This window comes from Pipra filicauda, unplaced genomic scaffold, assembly GCF_003945595.2.
Source record: "Pipra filicauda isolate LSUMZ 115617 unplaced genomic scaffold, ASM394559v2 scaffold501_size416358_pilon, whole genome shotgun sequence".
NCBI lineage: Eukaryota > Metazoa > Chordata > Aves > Passeriformes > Pipridae > Pipra > Pipra filicauda.
The window spans coordinates 327,301-350,323 of NW_024104645.1; the positions used below are offsets into that span (position 1 = coordinate 327,301).

General features: G+C 41.4%; 2 protein-coding genes across 6 annotated transcripts in view; one reads left to right on the forward strand and one right to left on the reverse strand.

Moving 5' to 3' along the window:
• The window catches only part of LOC113992380 (neural-cadherin-like), a 62,063-nt gene extending 53,894 nt beyond the window's left edge, over window positions 1-8,169 (forward strand). Inside the window, exons 30-33 of the mRNA XM_027729596.2 lie at window positions 439-619; window positions 1,405-1,649; window positions 3,247-3,401; window positions 6,411-8,169. Of these exons, the coding sequence (XP_027585397.2) occupies window positions 439-619; window positions 1,405-1,649; window positions 3,247-3,401; window positions 6,411-6,824 (995 nt within the window). The 3' untranslated portion in view covers window positions 6,825-8,169. The remainder of the gene's footprint in view (window positions 1-438; window positions 620-1,404; window positions 1,650-3,246; window positions 3,402-6,410) is intronic.
• Window positions 8,170-10,901: 2,732 nt separating this feature from the next.
• Window positions 10,902-23,023, reverse strand: part of DPY19L3 (dpy-19 like C-mannosyltransferase 3) — a 33,907-nt gene continuing 21,785 nt past the window's right edge. For 2 of the 5 annotated variants that reach the window (XM_027729546.2, XM_039386791.1), the window contains 4 exons: window positions 22,219-22,301; window positions 15,545-15,677; window positions 14,718-14,876; window positions 10,902-14,128 (listed from right to left, as the gene is read on the reverse strand). In XM_027729546.2, coding sequence (XP_027585347.1) covers window positions 13,967-14,128; window positions 14,718-14,876; window positions 15,545-15,677; window positions 22,219-22,301 — 537 coding nt within the window. In that variant the 3' untranslated portion in view covers window positions 10,902-13,966. Of the gene's footprint in view, window positions 14,129-14,717; window positions 14,877-15,544; window positions 15,678-19,959; window positions 20,055-20,199; window positions 22,131-22,218; window positions 22,302-23,023 lie in introns of those variants that run through there. The other 3 variants (XM_039386790.1, XR_003542218.2, XM_039386792.1) reach the window with 3 other exon arrangements.

The window sequence follows — 23,023 nt, forward strand, 5'->3', positions numbered from 1 at the left end:
GGGATGTACATCTTGCACATATGGTTAGCTACTGGACTTGGAACAGAGATGGGTCACCTCTTCACTTGGCTGCACACACCAAACTGTGGTTTATTACCTTTGCATTACTGGAATTTACACTCAGTCAAAACATTAACTAAAATTAGAAATGGCTTATTGAATTAGAGCTAACAGTCTGAATTTTTAGCAACTGAGTGGACAAAGTCACGGTGTATGTTAAAAACAAATCAAATTTCAGCCTGGAAATTGAATGAAAACTTTAGCAAATTCAGTCAAAAAATTAAGAAAAATGATATGAATGTTAAGGTAAATTCAGTCCTGGATTTAAACTTGGGTAGCCTGGGTTCTTTGTTAAACATAAGCTGCCAAATCTTACAGCTGCTTCACATCCTTCTTGCTGAATGTCTTCTAAAACCACGTATTTTTGCCTTGCTTCAGGATGTATGAAGGATGTCAGATTGAACAACTACAGAATCCCTCTGGACACTCAGGGGAAGGAGCTGGTGTCAGTATTGAGTGCCCAAGGCATCAGAGAAGGCTGTTCTTCAGAGGCCTGTAGGAATAACCCTTGTAACCAGGAATTTATTTGTATTGATTTGTGGATGATGCATGAATGCAGGTAATTGGTGGAAATAGAAGCACAAAACCCTCCAGACTGAGGTGGGAAAGGGCGGGTGCTGAAGTGCAGCTCAAAGGCTGCCATTGGCAATCTCATCAGATCAGTGGCACACAAAGCTGGATGCCTGCACAGACAGCAGGTTACTCTGTCCTTACAGGCACCACCCTCAGCTGGCTCCAGGGATTCTGTAACAATTTTGGCTTCCTGCCTCTTTTGTTAGTGTCTGACATCTTACACTGTCTCAGGTTGTCACCTCTGTTCCCTTCCAGGCCACTTGGGCTGTGTCAGAAGTGTTGCACCATTAAGCTCAGATTCTTATGTGTGGCTGGGGCTGGGGTCAGGACTCTAATTCAGCTGTGCTGTGCAAATGTACACTTTTCTTACATACACACTGCAGTGTTTACATGCGTTCCTGACTGCCACTGTCCACACAAATGGAGTTTCCTGACTTGGGAAACACAAAGAACGTGGCATAGCTTGTCCTGCCTGGCCAGAGCTGCAGACCCTGATCCAGCTGTTTTTCACAAGGATAATCTTGCAGAAACCAATGGAATACCTGAGTTCTGATAGCCCCAGACAAAAGGGTTAGAAGTTGTGGAGCTCATTATTGTATGGCTGCTCCAGGAAACACCGTAATCCCGTCATCATTTCACAGAACTTACTCCCAGTAGCTACTTCAGAAACTGTACGTAGAGTGTCAACAACTGTTCTGAAATCCTCAGCGCTCTCTTCCACGCCTGCTTTTCTCGAAGTTTAACGGTGTAACTTCCCCTTGTTCTCCGCAGGTGCCCGCGGGGGCACATGGTGGTGGAGAACTCCTCGGGCCGGCAGTGCGTGCGCACGGCCTGCGCGGAGCGGCCCTGCCACTACGGCACCTGCACCGCGCGCTCGCCGGCCGAGTTCCAGTGCCACTGCCCCGATGGGTACACCGGGCGCCACTGCGAGGTCACCCTGGCCATCTTCCACAAGGACACGGGCCTCAGCTTCAGCTCCCTGTTCGCCATCTGTGTCTGCTTCCTGGCGCTCTTAGGTAGTTACGGCAACTACGTCTTGTATTACCTTTGGTGAGCTCACCTTTGGTGTCCGTCTTGTCCTGAGCACTTGTCATCTCATCCTCCTGCTGGAAAACTCCATTTCTTCGTGGAGTCTTGACTCTGCCTTCATTTCTTTGCCATGATCCTGGCTCTGGCAGTAACTGATTGTTCGTCCCCATGTGCACCCATCGCTAAGTGAATCAACGTTTGTGAGCTGTGGGAAGTCTCTGCAGTTTCTTTTCTGCACATTTGCACTTCACTGCTGAGGAACTGTTCAGATGCATAATTGGAAGGAGATGCAACTGAACAGCAAGAGTGGAAATTGCTACCAGATAAGCATTGTTTAAAATACTGCTGAGCGTGAAACAGATTTTTCAATGTAGGAGAAACATACAGTGCAATAGGAATACACTCCGTCAGGCAGGAGCAGACTTTGCATCTTTCCAGTTGTGTCACAGCTCCTAAACAGCTGCTTTTGTCTTCCTCAGCCATTTTCAAGCTTAGGCATTGAACCTCGAAAAGAAGAGGAAAACCAGAAGGATTTCACTAGTGAGGAGGGATCACATCTTTGAGCCTTTCTTGTTTATTCAGATGTCGTAAAAGTTTGCCTGAGTAAGGACACAGGATTTTTCTCATGGCTTTTAGAGTGTTACTGCTGTTTCATTCAGAAGTTGTAGTAAGAGTATGGAAATGTATTGTGGACTCCTTGGAATCCATCTGTGTAGCTACCTGAAATGCCATCATGTTCCCCAACTCTGCTAGATACTATGTTTGCCATGCAAATATGAGCAGCAAATTCGTGGGAAGCTAAGTGGTATCACAGCTTTTGGAATCCCAGATAGCTGAGGTTGATAATAGATCATTGTTAGAGGGCAGGGACCTCTGTGTACCCCAGTTTCAGTCTCAAGGGTCATTTAGATGCTGCTCCACAGACCTTCTGCCATGTGGATATTCTGTAAGAGATTCTAGTTTCTTTAATTCACTGCATTGTTATTTTATGGTATTCAATGCTTTGAGGTCTTATTATGAGCATTTATCAATTTTTATAGAGTTGGTAACACTGGGATACACTATTTTCAATTTATATTATGTTCATTATCTGATGTTGAAGCTTGTCAGTGTGTAAAATGCACCTCAGCATTTAAGAAAAATGTTTAAATTCATGAATGCTAAGGCAAAATGTGCCTGATCTTTTTTTTTTCTAGTAAAACATATAAAAGTGATTTCCTCTTTTGTCTTGTGTCTTCTTGTGTCTCATTTGTGTGTAATTGTGTCTGTTACTTGTCACCATGTTGTTCCTTCAGTGCTTCCCCTCTGTAATGCATTTTCTGTGACACAGTTTAGCTTCACACAGGATAGAGGCAGCTCAGAGACACCACTTGGGTCATTCAGGTCTTTAACAACTTCGAGCTGTACTTCAAAGGGTGTTGCAAAATGCTCTTTAAAGGCTTTTCCTCTGTGTCTGATATTCACGTGTAACTGCTCTGAGGAGTGCAAACACCAGCCATGTGCTGAGAAAGCCCCAGTGCAGCAGTGGGGTTTTACTGGGGTCTGTATCATGCTCTGCTCTGCTCTGCTCCTGTGTTCCCACAGCTCTGCTCAGTGCTGGATTCCTGTGGGCTCACTGGAAGACACGCAAGGGTCTGCATGGAGGTGTTTACCATGGATCTGCACATCCTGAGGATCTGGAGGACATCAGAGAAAACATCCTCAACTACAACGAAGAAGGGGGTGGGGAGCAAGACGAAGTAAGGATCACTGTTAAGTTACAATTAAGAGGGGACTGGTGGCTCACCATGCTAAGGAAAATATATTTTATGGTTTGTCCTCAGCCTTTGTTCTGCTGATTCACTCCTGCAATTGGCAGATGAATTATTTGTAGGGTTCTGTACACGAGGATGTGTGTTTCCTAAGCAGAGATAAGTGCCTATTCATTTTTAATTTGTCTTAAAGCAAGTGATCCTGTGTGCATATTGAAAGGAGCCTGGAGGGCGAGTTTAGCAGCAGGGAACTGTCAGCTGGTGGGTTTGGTTTCACAGCTCAGGAGACCCGGAGGTGCTCAGGGCTCATTACTGGGGTAGCTCCGAGGGCCTCAAAGAGCCTGGTGTGTGAACTGTTCCTCATGGACAGACTCTTTCTGGAGGCTGCTCGTGGCAGCAGGTATTCACACCTGACTTTAGGAAGGGGAGGTGCTGCATTCACTCCTCTTAAGCCCTGAAGCAGGGGGTGGTTGTGGAAGAATCTTTCTGCATTTTTCTGCTCTGGACAGAAATGCACCAGTGAACACAAGCTGTGTTTATACTTAGAGTAGAGCAGATTATACCCAAACAGATATAATTAACATTTCTGCTAGCTGCTTTTACATTTTCAACATGTCAGGCAAAGACAGAGCTTTGAAAGAAAATTGCGGATATTATAGACGAGTAGTCTAAACAGATTATTTACTCACCCACGGATGTTTGCTATCTTTAAAAGAGGTAAGAAACTTAATTGTCATCTTTGAAACTGTTCATTTTGTGGATTCAAGGAGTGGTGTGACTCTGCAGAGGTAATATAGTCATGGCACCAATGTGGTGGGTGAAAAAACCCAGTGATTTAGAAGAAGTATTAAATTTGACCTGTCCCAAAATTCCAAATATTTTAAAAAAATTGTAGTTATAAAATACAGAGAGTGTTTTGTCAGGCCACCTGGGAAAATACTCCTACTTGTAGAATATCCTTATTTTCTTGGTGAATTAGTGGGAAAGTAATAAACACAGAGACATTTTCCATGTGATAACATAGACAGCTATAAATCCTGTTTTCCTTAATCAGATTAACTTCCTCTGCAATATTTTGCAATTTTACACCCAGAAGGTCTCTTTGAGGAAATCCACAGTTACTGTATGACATGTTTAATTACTTTTGGAGAGTTCTTAAAATACACTCCTTGTTTTAAGGAGAAGAATCAAATTAGTGATTTGATGATCTTCATCTGAGGCTATTACTCTGCCTGAAGAAATAGTGCTTGGAGTGAAGCCTCTCTGGGTTCTGTATACTCTTCTTGAATTCTTCAGATTTTACAGTTGCTGGGATTGCAAGCTAAAACTTATCAAGCTAAAACCTAATTGATTGTCTAGACTAAAAAAAACCCCAACCCCCAAAATACCCAGAATTACACCACCTTAATTGTGTTCTAATGTTTCCTTAACAAAAGGACCATGAGGGCACTTGGACAAGAGAGTTTTGGTTTTGTAAAGTTAGCAGAGGGTAGGGCTGTGGGGACAAGAGGCTGTCTTACAATGGAGTTTCTGCATCTGAAATAAATAAAACTGTCCCTCAGAGAAATCAGGAGTTCATAAAAATTGCAGGAGGTCAGTGCACTGTTGAGTACACACTGGAACTCAACACGTTGTTAACCAGCTCTGGACCCAGAGGCAAGGGTTGAGTTGGGTTTGTAGATGGCCAGCTAAGAAGGGTTTATTATCAAAAGAAATGTGTCATTTTAAGGAACAACTAATAGCAGTGAAGGATGATTTTAATATCACCCAGTTCACTGAAGGGGTGATCCTCAAGTCTGTACTGGAACAAATTCCCATTTAAATTGTATATGATGACAAGTTGTCCTGTTGTCGATTCCCCTGGAAGCTGAGCTATTGTACAGTGCTCAGAGTGCTCTTAGGCACTTATTTAGAACGTGCCCAAGACAGGGATCTGTACTGTAGGGCTCACTGTTCATCACCAGCAGCATTTAGTTTCTGGAGGAATGGAAATAAGCAGCTCCTGTCCCAAATCCCCATCTTGCCACATACACAACTTCTTGATTGCAGGGTTTTTCGAAACCATTCTGTCTCCAGTTGAAATTCTGTGAAGCTCACTGAGATTACCTAGGATAATCTCTTACAAAATGGTTATGCACAATTCCATATGTGGGAGAAGAAAAGGAATCTGTGGGAAGTCTGATTCCACGACTCTGTCACTGATTGTTCATGAACAGTCTTAGCAATACATGTTTGCTGTAGTGAGCTCTGTCTCACACAGCCTGTCATTTTTCTTTGGCCTGTATATCTGTCCAGAGCCACAACCTTTGGGTTGTAGGAAGGTGAAGGATGCTGTGGGACAGGATTCATTTATTTCTTTCAGGTGGCACAAAGATTCTGATCAGTGAACACAAGTAACTTTTGGCATTGGCAGATTTAGTGCCAGAAGTTGCAGCATAATTCCCAGACAGCATTTGCTGTGGCTGCGCCAGAAGGGAATTATTTACTTTTTTGGGACTAGGTAGTTTTACTTGGCTTTTACAGTCATGCCACTTCCATATAACATAACCAGCCATTATGCCACAGATTGATAAAATTTTATCAGAGATCATAGTAGCATTGTTTGAACTACTACTGCAGGAGTATTTCTTTAATGTGCTGGTGGTGAATATTCTCTCACCTCTTCTGCCAGACTTGGTGTCAATGTTTAATGATGGTAAGATACCCAGATCTGCATTTCAGAACAAAAATTGAGGCGTTTCTGTCATGTTTATTTAGCTTCTGATATGAAATCAGACTTGATTTTGGCCTACCATAGCAGTGCAGACTGCGCAGGTGTTCCTGGGTTTTGGCTGTCTTAGGTGTGTTGCAGGTGGCAGAGTCAGCTGAACACCCAGTCCTCCAGGTGCTCACACTGCTGGACTGGCTCGGGGTCATTCTTTCTTTATTTCCACTAGAACATGAACTTTTGGGACCTATAGGTGATATTAATTTGCTGTGACTGGTTTCTCACTGCAGGACGCCTACAACATGGCAGAGCTGCAGGTGTCTCTCCAGGGCAGCCCAGCCTATTCCCTCTGCAGGAGGAAAGAAACCCCAATCCAGCGGAGGGGTGTCCTTGGTGCCGCGTCCCCCTGCACGCAGGGCCAGCCCCGAGCAGCAGCCACTGCAGGAGCCGCTTTTCCCAGCACAGACTTCGGTCAGTACCTGTCAGGAGTGCTCAGAGCAGCTGACTGGCACGGCCAGGCCCTGCCCCAGGACTCGCTCCGGGTGTTCTGCACGGAGGGAGCTGGATCGGGAGCCGGCAGCCTGAGCTCCCTGAGCTCCACTGGGCTGGAGGAAGGAACAGTCTGTGATGACATCAAAGGGTGGGGACCAAAGTTTGAGAAGCTGAGTGAACTGTACTCACAGAGAGATACAGGAGACCAGTAGATCACCAAGTCTCCTATTTTCAGTTTTGGAAGCAAGGGTGATATTTTTCATGCTCCTGCTCTGTACTACCCTTACCCTCCCTTTTTGACTTGATACAACAGGGATTCAGGTTCTCTAAAGAGCCACACTTGGCAGTGAATTGAAAAGTGCGAAGGAGCTAATTTTGGGACATTCTGGACATTTACATTTTTGGACATAAAGTTACTGGGAAGAATAAAGAAGTGGGGGTACTTAATCATTCACATACATGGTTAAGAAGTACAGAATTTTTTCTGTTGCTGAAGTACTGCAGGACTCAGAGATCCCAGCACACAGCCTGAGGTGTGCTCAGAGCCCGAGAGGAGTATGCTGGGAGTGCTGCTTCATTCGGTGCTTTAGCAGTTATTTGAAGATGAAAAGCACATTGTCTTTTTGTTGTGCAAATCAAGTCCCTGTTGTATTATATCCCTCTTGTTCCCTGGAGTGAGCCCAGTGAGAGCTCCTGCTCACTGACCATCCTGCAGGTGAGAGTCCATGGATCCAGGTAAAGGAATGAACACGTGGATGGTGGTTTGAACTTCAGTTATAACATAATGAAATTTCTTTATCCTGTCATACAAATAGAGAAGCTGGATTTAGGCACAACACATCCAGCCAGCTGCCTACAACTAAATGCTTTTCCTAAGGAAAAGGCCAGGTAGGAATTTCAGTAGCAAACCCTGCAGTTCACCATGATCTCTCATTAGTAACTCAGCCTGAACTGTGCAATAGCATCTGCAGTTGTGTCCCCACATTTTTCTGAACCTCCTTTGACAGAAGCATTGCAGGAATGGGTTTGAGAGGCTAACACTGCCTGTTCTATAGAAAAACTGACCAGCTACAATTGGAGCCAAGTAATGCCATGCCAGGAGGAGCTAACTGGGAACACAGATGCATTTCCAGTGAAGAAAAAACTCTGCATCCCTTGGAACTATCCTGTCTTTAGGATGTCAGAAGAATGAAGGTCTTTCCAAAAAGAACTTCACACACCCCTGGGACTTCTGAAAATAAAGTCCTGTAATAAACAAAATTCTGGGACCAGAGAAACACAGGTAAAAGCTAACAGCAGGAGCATGGGATGGAATATTATGCTCTGAATTACCAGTCCCTTTTTCAGACCATTTATGTCCAGCTACTATGCTGGATTTTTCTTAAACTTGACAATATTGGGCAGAGGGAAGGTGCCACAAAATTAATTTTGATTTTTTTTTTGAGACCACTTGTACAGCTAAATGGAGTACAGTGCAGCAAGATCAAAATCTTAAGCTGTGCTGTTTATGTATTATATGTAAATTATATCTATTATAATATATAAAGTATATATAATATGTACATCGTATATTATCAGATGATAATATGGATATATCCTGGATTCTAATAATTTGTTTCATTGAAACAAAGCATGAAACAATGTATTGAAAAAGACATTAAAACTGCTTTGCTCACAGTTGCATCAGTAGTTTGTTTTGGGAGGCTTTGCTTTTTTTTTCATACTATATTTAAAACTATAAACCATAAGTGAATGCTGTCTGCAGGCTGTGAGACATGTTCACACAGTACCTCGTTCTCACGTGCGTTTGTGACACACTGGAAAATCTTGAGCACAGCATTAACCACTGGTTACACACTGCAGATGATGGGCATTTTCATCTGGAAGAGCTAAATCCCAATTTTACCCATGCCCAGTGGTTCCAGTACACAGAAGGTGCAGAGCCTATGATTTTGTAATTTTAGTGACACGTTTGCCTGTGAGGAAACCTTGGCTGGAACATCCTGCAGTGTTTATAAATCTGGTGTGCCTGTATTTCATGATCTCAGCACTCACAACAAACAGGATATGGGAAATGAAGCAGATCTATATTATGCACAAAAATCTATTCTTTCCCTCAAAAGCAGTAGTTTGTCTGCATACCTTGTGTTCTCCCCATACCTGTGGACATGCTGTTGCTTTGGCTGGTTTTAATTTAATTTAGCCTGTAAGCTCCTTGGGGCCAAGACTGACTTGACTTGCCTGTGAAGTGTCCTGCTTATCTAAGGCACCATATAAATAATAAACCAGCCTTCTGTGCAGGGTGTCTCTGCCTCGCTTGTATGTAAGGTCGAGTGAAGTGTGGACTCTTGAATTATTTCTCTCTCAGTTTTGATCAGATACTTCCACAGATTTGAGTCATGGGTGCTGAGCTGCCTGAAAAGCCTCGAACTGAGGTCTGGACTCAGGCTCTGGTTACACACTCAAAGGACATGTCACCACTTTGGTGTTTTCCCCAGGGGGCCACAGCCCACCCTGCTCCCAGAGGCTGCTGTGTGGAGATCTTGGTCCCAGTTTTCAGAGCTGTTACTCCAGCCCTGAAATACTGGACTGGTCCCTGGGTGAGACTGAAAACAAGCCCCAACCCAACTCTGTCTCCTGGTGCCTGAGAAACCCACGGGCAGATGGGTCACACAGAGCAGCTGCAGAGCTGCTGAGGTTGAGATGTCTCAGTGCTGTTCCCAAATGTTGCTGCTGTACTGCTGCTTCCTCCCCCGTTACAGCTGTGGCCCTAATTTGTAACCAAACATTAATAATAACACCCCCAGCCTCGGAGCTGCCTCTGTAATCACAGCCAGCCAGAATACACAGAATATAAAACAAAAGGGCAGGAAACATTTCAAAGCTGCTCTAGGAACTTGTGTCGATAACAATCTCAGTAATAGGACACACTCATTTGCAGCTGTCATGCCCTATTAAAGCCTACTCTTCCTCTTTCCAGAGATTACTAATTAGTTCACTTAATTTATCTCTTTTAATTTGCATGCTGCTCTTTTAATTACTGTGCAATTGCTGAAATCATATCCTCACTTGTTCTGCATTTACACAGACACACACAAATATGTCAGTGCCTCTACAAAAAGGCTTATCCCAGCACAGCCACTGCCATGGCTCCTGGAGAGCACAGCTGGCTGCCCAGGGAAAGCTGTGCAACGGGTCAGGGGGGAAGAAAAAACATGGAATAAAAAAATCACTGGGTCCCTAGGTACTGGGATTTTCAGTAATCTGGTACTTTTATTAATCTTCTTCCGTGTTCTTTACAGACTTTAAACATGTAGTAAGAACATTTTATTTAGTATAAAATATTTGTTAAGGTCTGAAATTTAAATAATCATGTGGATATTAGTATTTAATCTGTCTGCCTGTCAACTACATTAATCTCTGTAGTGTTCCTCTGTTAAAATAATGTTCCAAGTACGCAACATGGAGCCAAGCCACATGAAAGCTGATTGTCCTTAGGTCTGACCTACTGACCAGCAGGTTTAGAAGGGAAAACGTGGCTGTAAAGGAGCAGGATTAGGTGAGCAGAAATGATAAAACCCATGCCTGGGGATTTAAATGAGGAGGTTCTCTGGAGCCCAGAATCCCTTCTGTGCAGGCACACACAATGGGATGTGTGGATCACGTCCCATAAATTAAATTAATCTTACAGCAGTCCAGTCTGTACCTAATTAACACTGGTGACAAGCCCCCTTTAAAGGAGTCCTGCACATGGGAGGCTGTGACTGCCCTTGGGCACCACAGGGGAGACAAAGCCACACCAGGCAGTTGCACCTCCAGCCCTGCACATCCCACTTCTCCTGCCACAAGACTCCTACATCAGGACATCCCACTTCACATAAAGCCCTTGATAATGTACTTTTTTGCTCCCAAAGAACATGTGTTTCTGTTCATTAGGAATACTAAACTTGACTTACAACATGGAAACAAGCAGATCCCTAATGATCAAAGCAAAGTGTACTTATTTAAATTGAGAAACTTTCTCAGCCTACTGGAGTTAATGTGCATTGAGTGATGACTGGTGAAAATCAAGGCTGGCACCTTTAACTTGTACCAGAGAAAGGAAGCCCAAGCTGTTAAAATACAAAGGTGATTCCAAAAGTCAGTGATAAACACGATGTAATGAGCTCAAGAAAAGTCAAAACATCCTGCTGAAAAAATGTTTTGCTTTCCGCAATATGGACTTAAACAAAGATGATTCCCTAACCAGGCCCTTCTCAATCCCTCCCAACATAAAGACAAGCAAAAAGTGATTTTCAAATTACACAATTTATTTAGTATACAATAGTCATTACATCTCTTTACAACAACATATTATAAAATAACTATGTTAGATCTCACCAGCAGAACACTGAAACAAGAAATGAAAATGCACTTATGGATCTCAAAGGCTTTCCTCTCCTAAAAATGTTCTGGCTCCTTGATAACATTTCATCTCTGCAATCTAAAAAAAGTAATTCATACCACAGTCCCACTGATAATGTGCAGCTTGAAAGTCCTCGAGGACACCAAGAACACACATGTCATGTCCCTGCTATTCCCACTGCTAGTAAGACTCGGTACATGCACTGCCAGGAGGGTTGTTCCTGGGGGTGGATCATCCCTAATTGACTGGGACAGTGATGTAGGGCAACCACTTGGAAATAAGGTGCATCAGGGTGATGTCGTTCAAGAATATGAGAGTTATTTTTTAACAAAAACCGCACATTTTTAATGCAGTGAATGGAGATCACAGCAAGACACAGGAAGTAGATAAAATAATTACCAATTAAAACACCACCCACCTGTGGCCATGGGAGGTGCAGCCCCTCTCCCTGCAGCCCTGACCCTTCCCAGCTGGCCCTGCCTCCCCAGTCAGCCTTACACAGGGGCAGGGAAGAGCTGTTCCCTCTCCTCCAGGGCTGGGTTGGTGTCCTTCTGCTCCTCTGAGCTCTGGTAAGTGCTTTTGTTCCTTGGCATTCTTGGATTTACTGTTTTAGGGAGGTTGGTGTCTGAATGCTGCACTGCTGTCTCTGGAATATCCCTTAGTGTTAAACCTTTCTGAAAATAGGTCTTTCTGTTTAAAAACCAAACCAATGTGCACTTGGTAGTTTCTGTGAAAGGGTTAAATTTCTCCTTTGGCAATATTAGAGATGGCATTTTTGAACCAAGTCTGTTTTAAAATAATTATTGTTACAGTCAGGACTTCTTAATCTCAGTTATTACCTGTAAGTAAATTCTGAAAAGCACAGGGTACCACTGGGCCTGGGAGTCCCTCACCTCCATCAGAGGAAAGTTACTGCACCATTCCAGAAAGATCCAACTGCATTTTAGAACAAGCCAGCACAGCCCAGACATACTTTACCTTTCCTGTGCTTGTTTTCAATTACTGAAGGCACTCGTTGAGGGATTCACTGACCCGGGCTTGCAGCAAGAACAGCCATGCATCATTACAGGCCTAATTAAAGTTTTAATACTGATTAAAATGTTTTATTATTGTATTATGTTAAACTGCGGTGGTCTCCAACCTCATTAAGGGATACAGGCTAGGAATTACTCAGGAGTTTCAGCTGCTGAGTTTAACAACCCAGCTCCTGTCAGTGTGTGATTTAACACACCCTGACTACAGCACACTCTCCTTTTTGTGTCAGCCAGAAATGCAGGAAGATGTTGAACATTGTTTAATGAGTATTTACTGAATATAAAATTGTTTGAGCATATGACATAACCATCTCCATCTCTCTGGTAATTTACCTTGGTACAACTGAAAAGGAAAAACACTTAAATCACTTGGAATTGGAACCCAGCTCAGTTGTGAAAGCTAATCTCATTACACATCTTGATTAAATTAAATGTGGAGTTTGCTATCTGTAGCACTTCCAGTTTCCCATCATTAGAAATTAATTGCAGTGGTAATTACTATAACTGAGTTATTTGCAAGGCCACAAACACTCTTATAGGTGTTCAAATGTTAATTCAACCTGGGCCTAGAGGCACTTGATTGTTGTGTTCTTCACAAGAAACAAATGATCCCGGTGGATCTCTTAAGATGGAGAGCACTGTGAGACTTCCAGATTTAATCTCTAATTTCAGTCTAAAACCAAAGAAGTGCTAAAACACAGCAAAAGCCATGTACCTCCATAGCATTTAGAAATTCAGTACAATTCACAAAGTTCTGGCTGGTAAAAAGACAACGGGTACAAACAAATCACAAAATTCTCAGCATAGAGGCCTGGCTTCACTTAACCTTCCAAGTATTTTAAAATACCTGTAGTCTCTGTTTTAGGATAAAGAGCAAGGACACAATGATTTTGTGCTAAAATATAGAGCTTAGTGTCTGAAATAACATAAAGCAAAGCTCCAGTAGCTGAACATATCTTAAATACCGAATTTTCCTGCTGATTTAGGGATGAGTTTTTCTTTTGTAAGGTTGGCAGTGTTCAATTTTGATATCCTACTAGGATTCTCATGGGGAGAAAAAGGATCCCCTGGAGTTCAGAAAGTATATACAGAAAATAGTGGTGTGAGAATGCAAACTGAGAAATTTGGGTTTTTGTTTGTTCTGAGCACTTTAGAAGGATACAAACATGCAACGTGTATCAAGCATGCTCCAGCCTTTAGTCTCACTAGAAATACGTAACAGTCCATCATTTAACACTTAATGTTATAAAACAGTATGTCTCTGATCACTAAAAATGCTGGACAAGGATTAAAGTTTTACTCTTCAAACTTGTTTGCTGAATCTGCACTCACTGATTCTGCAATCACACACTCAAGCTTCGAAACTCATATCTGCACACATTCCCAAAGAATTCAAAAAGGAGGCACTGAAAGAGCAAAAGGATCTGTCAAAGAGGATCAGACTGTGAGACAAAACTTCATATTGTGACCATTTTCAGGATTCACAAAGATAATGCATACTCACAAAAGGAGTAGCATGGGCTGCTTTCACTAAATTTTTATTATTTTAGAGTAAAAATCTCAACTGCTGAGCAGATTCACAGGCTGGCACTGGGCAGTGCTCCCACACACTGCTGCCTTTGTCTTCCAATCAGTTAAAACTGGAAAACAATGATATCCTAAGTATTCTGAGGGTCAGAATTCATAACTGAAATGGTCCCTGCTAGCATTTATTTATGAATCTATGAAAAATTTGGCAACATCAGGAATGTTATCAAAAGTAATCTGTCTTAAAAAAAAAAAATCACAGTAATTAAACAAGAAACCATCAACGTAAAATGTTCTTAAAAACATAACCTGTTTGTAAACTTCATCTGCAATGCCTAATGTGGGTCCTAGCAGTAAAATACTGACCTTGAAGCCATGGTTGGAAATGTTATTTATGCTTGGCAAGTTTGTAAACATGGAATGTTTTGTTTTGAAACACTCTGGTGAAGTGTGTGGTGTAAGAAGGAAGGTTTTTCTTAATTTCCTCACAGAAGCGAGGATACAACGCAGGTTTCAAATCAGGTGCATTCTCTCCCAAACCATCCATGATCTGCAAAGGAATGGAACAGATGAGTGAAATATCTTTAGCCAGTTCACAGTTACAGGCAATAACAAGTTAAAAACAATCTTGACAACACACTCAGAGGGGTCAGGCTGGCCAGGTTTGTTAACAGTATGAAACAAGTGGGAGGAAGGAAAGAGCTTTAAACCAGTAAGATTTATAGTGTCATCTCTTCATGGATAAAGCTGGTTTGTCAGAGGTCCATATCTGCTTTGGCTTGTTCAGTCTGCTCTGGTTTCATCTTGAGAACTCCCCTGGCACAGAGCAGTAACACAACCACCCGCTGCTCCAGAGGGAACTGAAGCTCTGGAGTGATTTACACTCTTCAAGGAAACACTGTTTGAGTACTGCAAACCTGAAGCTCATCAGGAAGTGATTACTTATTCTGCCCAGGATCAATTCCCCCTTTTTTATTCTCAAATACTATTAAAAGCAATGTTCAGTGTGGCCATTTTGAGAATGTCTAAAGGCATCATTAGATTTTCCTTCCCACAGAGCTACTTCAAATCGTAACGGCATTTCAAAAAGAAGTCAAGCAAAATTAATTTTGTTTCTAAATCTTGTCTCCAACACTTACATGGCCATTGGCTACATCAAGCAGGTCCCGTAAGCGGCAGCCTCTGCTGTGCCTCCTCTCATAACAAATGCTGTCCTCCAGGATCACGTAGTCCGTGCCAAAGGACCGCAGGATTCCGTGCACGTCCTCAGGAGATCGCTTGGCATAGATCTGATAAATCTAGAGAGCAAGATAAATCTAAGCTCTAGGACACATGACACTGCCACTATTTCTTTGTTGGCTCAGAAAGAAACCATGTGACTTGAATTAACTATTATACAAACAATATATAAATGCTTTGTTCAACAGCCACTTGGAGTTTGTGTGTTATGGCTACTCGGATGCACAACAGAACTGCTGCTGACTACACAACACTGGATGGTGCTGGCAGACTGGGGGAATGTCTAAGTTACAGGAAAGGGTAGTTGAAAACAGGGTCCCCAGCTCTGTATGGAGTTTCTCAGGGTGGTTTCTATCTAAAATGTGTTGTGCTGGTCTAGGAACTGAAGGGAGGATCAGGCAAATCAAGAAATGCTCCACGTGGGTTTAACGTGGGCACCAGGATCTACTGATGCCAACAGAACCCAAACCAGTGCCCCCAGGACTAGCTGAGTACCCAGGCACAGCAGTTTAGACACACTCCAGCTGCCAGAGGTGAGTCAGCAGATGCCCAAAGCAGGAGTTTCACAGAAGCAGGTAAATCCTGGGCCTGTGTCTGACAGTGAATTACCTCAGCGAGTAAAGCACCTGATGCCATTTGCAATGTGCTATTAGAGAGGATATTTGTTTTCTGGAGTGGAGCCACTGACATGGACAAGAATTAGCTTAAACAATCAGAACACTCTTACCTGCTTTGTTCTCTCCCTCAGATTCTTATCCTCATAATGGGGATGGTTAGTTAAGGTCCGTCCAGTGCACAGTTTGACTCCTGCTAATAGCTGCATGCTCCCAGCAAACACTGCTGTGTTTGGAGTGTTTGACCTAAACAAACGTTGATAAGTCTGAGGAAGTCTCTGTAGGGGCGTTTTTGCAATGCTTGTGACAGATCAGAAGGAAAAAAAAGACTGCAAAAATATTTTTCTGCCTCTGTTCAGGGAGTAATCTGTTCAAGCAATGGTGTTTTGTTCAAATATAGGGGATAAAGTGGATAAATCGTGATAATACTCTAACTGCAAATAAAAAATTCACTAAGCATGATGAGGAAATTTAAGGAAAACATGATCGTGAAAATTTCAAATTATTTCTGTATCTCATAGGTTCATAAAGCCTTTGAATATTGATAAATTCTATATTCTAATTCTCTTAATATTTCAGAAAACTTATTGTGACTTAGATTTCCGTGTGATATATAGAGGTACTTTATATAAAATGGATTATTTATTCTGAATGGTAAAATTTCCTGTTCCTCTCCTGGCATTCACCATTCACTTGGAAAGAAAACTGTTATGCTGAGGCTTGGGGCAGGGGAGGATGCAGAAGATGCCAGATAGAAATGCTGGCACTTACTGGTAGTGTGATCTCTGAAATTCCAAGCCAATGTCTAGAATTGTTATCTAAATAGCAGCCTTGGTATTTTAGGATTGTTTCAATACCCGTAATGAAAAAACTGTTTTTGCTCACCTTCCCCCCAACAAGTTTACAATCTAAAATGTATGTAAAGACACAAGAGAAGGGCATAGCAGAAAGAAAAGTAAAAATTCCAGGCAACAGACACTCCTATAATCAGGCTAATTAAAACTGGCCATCAGTGTTTTCTAGTCCTTAGTAGGCACATTTCTGTGGAAAGGTCTATGAAGACTACAACAGCAGAAAGAAGCACACATTAGATGGAGTAAAATGAAATTAGAGTGTGAATAGTTGCCTAACATCCCTGTGCATGCATATATGGCACCTCTAGTACTCAGGTAACTGTGACACTTTGGGTGCACTTTAGGGAGCCTTTGGGAACTGCAGCTCTAAAGTCAGTCGTCTTTAAGCTCCATGATCGGCTTGGGAACGTTGAGAGACAAGTATTAAATTTTATTATCGCCTTTCAAGAGATTATGCTTAGCAAATGAATTAATAATTACAAACCCTTCCAAGGAATTCTTGCACTGGTACATTAATCTCATCTAGGAAGGCCAGAGACAGTATTTTTAATAGGCCAGTTTAACTTTACTGATCGACTAGTTCTTCAGCACTTTAGAAAACCAGTTTCATTTTAAAGTCTGAAAATATTTAATCTCTTAAAAATTATTTTTTTTTTTACTTAAAATATTCAAAGTTACAAGTGTCACAAAGTAAATGTTTCACTAAAAGAAATGAATTCCTGTTAGAATTTATGCTAATGTAATGGCTCTGACAGGCTGTCAGCCAGGACTCATCCCTGAATCTCCAGGAAAGCACAAGTCTTTAGGCTAAGCTGCAAAGGACATGGGCTAAACTCAGAGAGACTGGGTACAGTTTAGATACCTGAAAGAAAAAGATGATTCTCAAAGCACCTTCAACATGTTTCTGTGTTGATGCCTCAGCCGGGCAACTTCTAGTGTGATAAAATGGTTTCTGTGTTTGTTCAAGATTAGTTCAAATTTTAAAATGCTCTGCAGTACTTAGCTCCTACCTTGGCCTTACCAACGCAACCCTGCACCTCGGATTGCAAATATAATGGTCTCTCTAGCAGACTCAAACTTCCTTAAACACACTGATACAGCCCCCCCAACAAGTACCAAAGGCAAAACCACAGGAAAACAAGCAAACAACAAAAAAAGCCAAACCAGACTGTAGCCTCTTCTCTTTAAAAAGAAGGCTAAAGGAAACAGTGAGTGCCCCTAATCCATAACGTGTAAAAATGCTTGTCAAAAATGTAGAATCATAGAATATCCTGACTTGGAAGGGACCCACAAAGATTATCCAGTCCAACTCGTGGCCCTGCACAGACACCCCAACAATCCCACCCTGTCCCTGAGAGCATTGTCCAAACCCTCCTGGAGCTCTGGCAGCCTTGGGGCTGTGCCCACTGCCCTGGGGAGCCTGGTCAGTGCCCAACCAGCCTCTGGGGGAAGAACCTTTTCCTGAGATCCAGCCTAAACCTCCCCTGGCACAGCTCCAGCTGTTCCCTCGGGTCCTGTCCCTGGTCACAGAGAGCAGAGATTGGTGCTGCCCCTGGTGAGGAAGCTGCAGACCCTGATGGGGTCTCCCCTCAGAAGATGGATCACGTAGAAGATGCAGGGCTCCATTCCTCCCCTTTCCAAAAACATTCACTCCTGCCCAGAAGGGCTGAGTGCATTCTTTATTTACCAGGTAGTAAGAGTTTTGCCAGCACTCCTCCCTGTACCTTAAAAGCAACCTAGTGACCCTCCCTTTTTTAACAACTGGCTTATGTGCTCTGGTCCTGGATGGAGTTTAAACCCCAGTGTTCCAGGTGAAGGCAGATGTTTCCCTGAGACTCAGATTTACATGTTCCAAGTCCTAGAGAATTATACTCCTTCAGACATATCACTGTCCATATTTCACTGGGCCAGCTCAGATGTTTCCAGACCAACAGCTGCTACTACTGGAGCCGCTGGAGAGACCCTAAGGAATACTTCCCAGGGATAGGATGACTTCCACGTTCCATGGAAGCTCTTTCCCCTATGCCCCTGTCTGAGCCAGGCACTAACTGCATTGCTCTGCACCCACTGCACCCATTGTGCTGCAAACCACTGAATGACACTTCTCTATTACACAGAAACGAAGCAATTTTTACAACTGTCTGAGCAAATGATGTATAAAATGAAAGGATAATTTGTTTTATAGCTCTCTGCCAAGCTCCATACCACACTGCCCAACCTGCAAACAATTTATTCTCTAGGAAATGTCACTAAATAATGACAAGGACTTACAGGTCAAACTGATTTACATTATATAATTTAAATGCCATTCCAAGCAGACCTGATGGCATTTTGAACAAATAATCTCATTTATTTTTGAAGCTCTAAGCTTTCAACAAGTTAATTACAGCTGAACTAATGGGTAAACTAAGCACTATATTATATTGCAGGAAGCTTTTCTTTACCTACACTTAAGAATTTAGAGAATTATATAAATACTAAAGAATAACTCATTAAAAATAAAAAGGTTTCACAGGAAGTACTTGCACAGACTCTGAAAGTCGTAGTAATTCTTTCTCTTAAACTGCTAAGAAATTATTGTGAGCTGGTTTTAAGGCAGCACTAAGGAAGAAACGGCCAACACTGCAATTACAGGTTGCACCATTAGAAATAAAATGGGTATTTCTACTAAAACTCCCCCAGAGATGAACCCTGTAGTTGGCTTTCAAAGCCATAAAATCTGACCAGCCTCAGATTATTCCTTTACTAGTGCTCGAGTCTGATATGAATCTACAAAGTAAAAGGCTTTGAGAAAAGGAGATTCTGGGGAGGGGTTCTTAAATACACCACGATAGATATTTCTTTTTCTTTAAAATAAACTCTTTTTATTTGCAGAGTGCTATAATAAAATATCACAGGATTAGCTGGAGGTGATAGGCAGTAAAGCATATTCAGTCATACTGTCATGGTTCTTTTTTTTCCCTCTGGTTTGGAGAGACTGAAAATTGCAAAAATGGAAAACGACAGCCACAAAGAAAAAGCAACAAGATGCATTTTTGTTAGTCCCAGCCTCAAGTTTATGCATGCAGATTTTGCTCACATAAAGGAATGCACCTACACAGTTGGTGGAAACCTAGTTCTTAGGCACTGTCAGGTTCGTGCCTAAATTTTACTGACAAATCAGTCAATGACAAAGGATAAGCCCAAGAATTTAAGAACAACAATTAAAAAAAAAGGTGTAATGTTGCCTTTAAAGTCTGGGATATGTGTTGATTTCAGTGTGATTATCCTTGAAAATTAGGCATGTAAATAACAGAGATGAGCTAAAATTTTTAACTGGTTTGAAATTAAAATATAGCCACTAATATAAATTAATAAAAAGTACTAAATGAAAGAACCACCATTGAAACACGGGTATTTCATTTCCATAACCTTAGGAGCCTTTTAGAACTTTGTGGGGTTTCCACTAATGTACAAATTTGCCTGCTTGTCCCCCACACCTGGTTCAAGTACAGTTGACATCCAACTATGCTCTGCTGAATCTCAGGCTCAGTCAACTTTTCCACTGTTTTGGCTGTTGCCTGAGATTTCTAAGAAGTTTTTCTGTGATTTTTGACAACTGCTTAGGAAATATTCCACAATTCTAGACAGATTTCCCCTTTAAAGGCAGAAGACGTTGCTTCTTTAGCACTTACCAGAAGTAAACAGAGTAGGGAAGTTCACGCTATTGATTTGCTCATTCTACTGATATTCTTCCCCATCTCACAAATGAGCATGTTGTTCCTGTTGTCTTAGGGAGAAAGACCAAAACTAAGAATTTTAATGTACCTCCCAGCAGAGAACAGAGAGCTGTGAACTATCCCTGGGGCATTGTCAGGACCTTCTTGAATTATTTTTTTTTTTTTTTTTGAAAAAAAAAAAAAAAAAAAAAAAAGCTAAGAAAATGAGGTGGTGGGTAGGAAAAAGCAGAGACTGGGATATGAAAGATCATTTTGTAAAAAAAAAAACCCGTGCTCTGTAATTGTACAGATATAAACCACTAGATCTTCCTGAAAATGCTATGGCAACTTGAGTAAGGGGAAAAGTAAGAAATACATCTGCAGACAGTTCCCAGTGGACAGACTAATAGTTGGTCATTATTCAGATTGTGTACTTGGACAAGTTAATATGCATTTAGAACTAAGCAGACAGAAGGGTTTTCTTGTTGTGGAGAGATTGCAAGACAGATGAGTTATTCCTAATTCACTGCTATACATGACAGATTAAGAGATTTTCATACTGAGTTTTAATAATGAATGATTAGCCCCTGACACCAGCCTTGACAGGTCATTAACTACAGCACAACTATCAAGTGTTGGTACAGTAACATATTTCTCTTACACGCCAAAACTTAAGAAAATCTGTCCCACTTTGAGAAACTTATCATAAATTTTGTTGACTGGTATTTAAAGCACAGATAATTAACTCTTCTTTACAGGAATAATATTTCTAAACACAATAAATTCTAAGTAAAAAAAACTCCCTCTGTGATTGTCTGTCATGACTTAAAATGAAGAGAGGACAAGCACCAGTTTAGCATTCTCAGCACTAAGAACACATGAAACATTATTCTCATCGGAGCCAGTCAAATCCAGCTCATGGCTGGGAATAACTCCACATGCATATTTTATGTATAAATCTATATATAACTCTATATATTGTACACAGGAGACCTGAACTATCAGACATTTACCATCTTTTAATAAAACAGTAGTGCTAAATGGAACTGGCTGGTAAACATTTGTCACAAAAACATGTCAATAAGGCAGCAAGGATTCTAAATGATGCAAAAAAACCTGGCCTGCTTTCAGAATAAGTCAGTGAAGGCTTGTAATATATTTTACTTCTGAATTACTCCTTCTAGTTTATGAATTAAAGAAATACAGCATTATGGAGTGTAAATATGTTGCTATGGATAGAATAGGCTGGGTGACTGGTTTCACTGAAGTTCGTTGTATATGAAGGAAATACTCCAAACAGTTGTTTATAATTACTATTATGTTAAATTCAGATTTACTTTCAGAATGTTTTCCTCCAGAATATGAAACTGACTTTCTTTTTAAAAAATCACTGTCAGAGTTCCAAATAAATACAAGTCTCAGGAAGCTCCCTGTTAAGAACTTAGCCTGAAAGTTTTCAGTAGTTGCTGTATGTTAATAGAGAACATACCCCTTGAATTCACAGCCCTCCAGGGACCATCCTACCTGGCCTCTTTTCTCAGCCCTTCCACATGCAGTACTACAAACTGTTTGCACCTTCCTGTGCAAATACCTTCCTGTGCTCTGTGAGAAAGCAGAAGTGATGAGGTGGGGTTGGAATGATAAATTCCTGAAAAAGACTTTGCACCTATGCTTAGCTGTGACGAGTTCAAGTTCAATTACAAATATTTTGTTTGCAGTTTAGAAGGCTTGTTGGGATTAATACTAACAAGTATAAACAATTTAGATTGTTTTAAAGCTCAAGAAACAGGCTGCAGAGTACAAATTTTCCAGTCCTACCATTGTACATCCATGCTGTTTACCATTATAAAGTTGAGAAGGACACCAAGTTGGGGGGACAAAAATAAAACGATTTCACTGTAAAGGTCTGTTAATGTACAGAGGTAGCTAAATATGATGAAAGAAGCTTGACACATCCCAATTTACCTCTTTTGGCTGGGAAAACTATGTGTACTTATGGGAGTAAATGGAATCAGATGGTTCCCTGAGGCACATGAAACACAGCAGTGGTACTGAACCAGAGTGGTCTGGGGGGCTCTGATATCCCAACCTCTTGGTATCCCACTCACCCTAACTATCTCCACGGGTCACCAGAGTTCACTGATGAGCTGTGACAAATAAGGGAGAACACTATAACTAAGAACATTAGATCTACACAAATAGCATTTAACTTAAATAGAGAAAAAATCCTCTTACTTAATCCAGTTCATCAGCTCCACAGTGTCTGGGTCATAGAATTCTCTCAGCTCTGATAGTTCATCCATTATTCCTGGCCAGAACTATAATGGAAACAAAACAGAACAAACTCAAGACAGAATGAACAAAACAAGTTCTGGATGCTGAAACATATTATTCCCTCTTAGCTGGCAACTGATCCAACCAAAAGACTATCAGGGTAAAACATTTCAAAATTCACTGCAGACAAAGAATATGTAAATCGAATCTGGAGCAGAGAAAAAATGACTGAAACTGATTCTTTAAAGCTTAACCCTCCCCCCAAAAAAGCTAAGAGAACAAAGATTTATTTAAGGGTTTCTTGTTCAAGCTAGTGAATAGTCAAGGGAAGAAGGGAGCATTAAGGGAGATAATGACAGTGCTAATGACAGATTGCTGTGCTTCAGTCTTTACTACAGAGGCTGTTACAGTGAAACCTATTCCAAACCTGCTTTCTTTAGATAGTATGGATTGCTGGCTTGAAAACTGAAATGCTACAAGAAAAAGTGTTAAGAAAACCCACCTGATAATCTAAAAAGCCATAAATCATCCAATTTATATAATGCTTATCCAAGCGTTCAGAAGGAATTTGAATGTGGTGCTGCTGAGCTTCTTTGCAAAAACATGCATTCTTTCACTACAACTGTAATTAGGTAGGAGGACTGGGGAGCAGGAGATATAATTGGGCCAATTTAGATACTTAGTTTAACTGTTTACCTGACACATTTACATTTGTTCAAGTACTACTGGCTGGTAGATTGAGAAACAACCAATATAGTTATGGCAG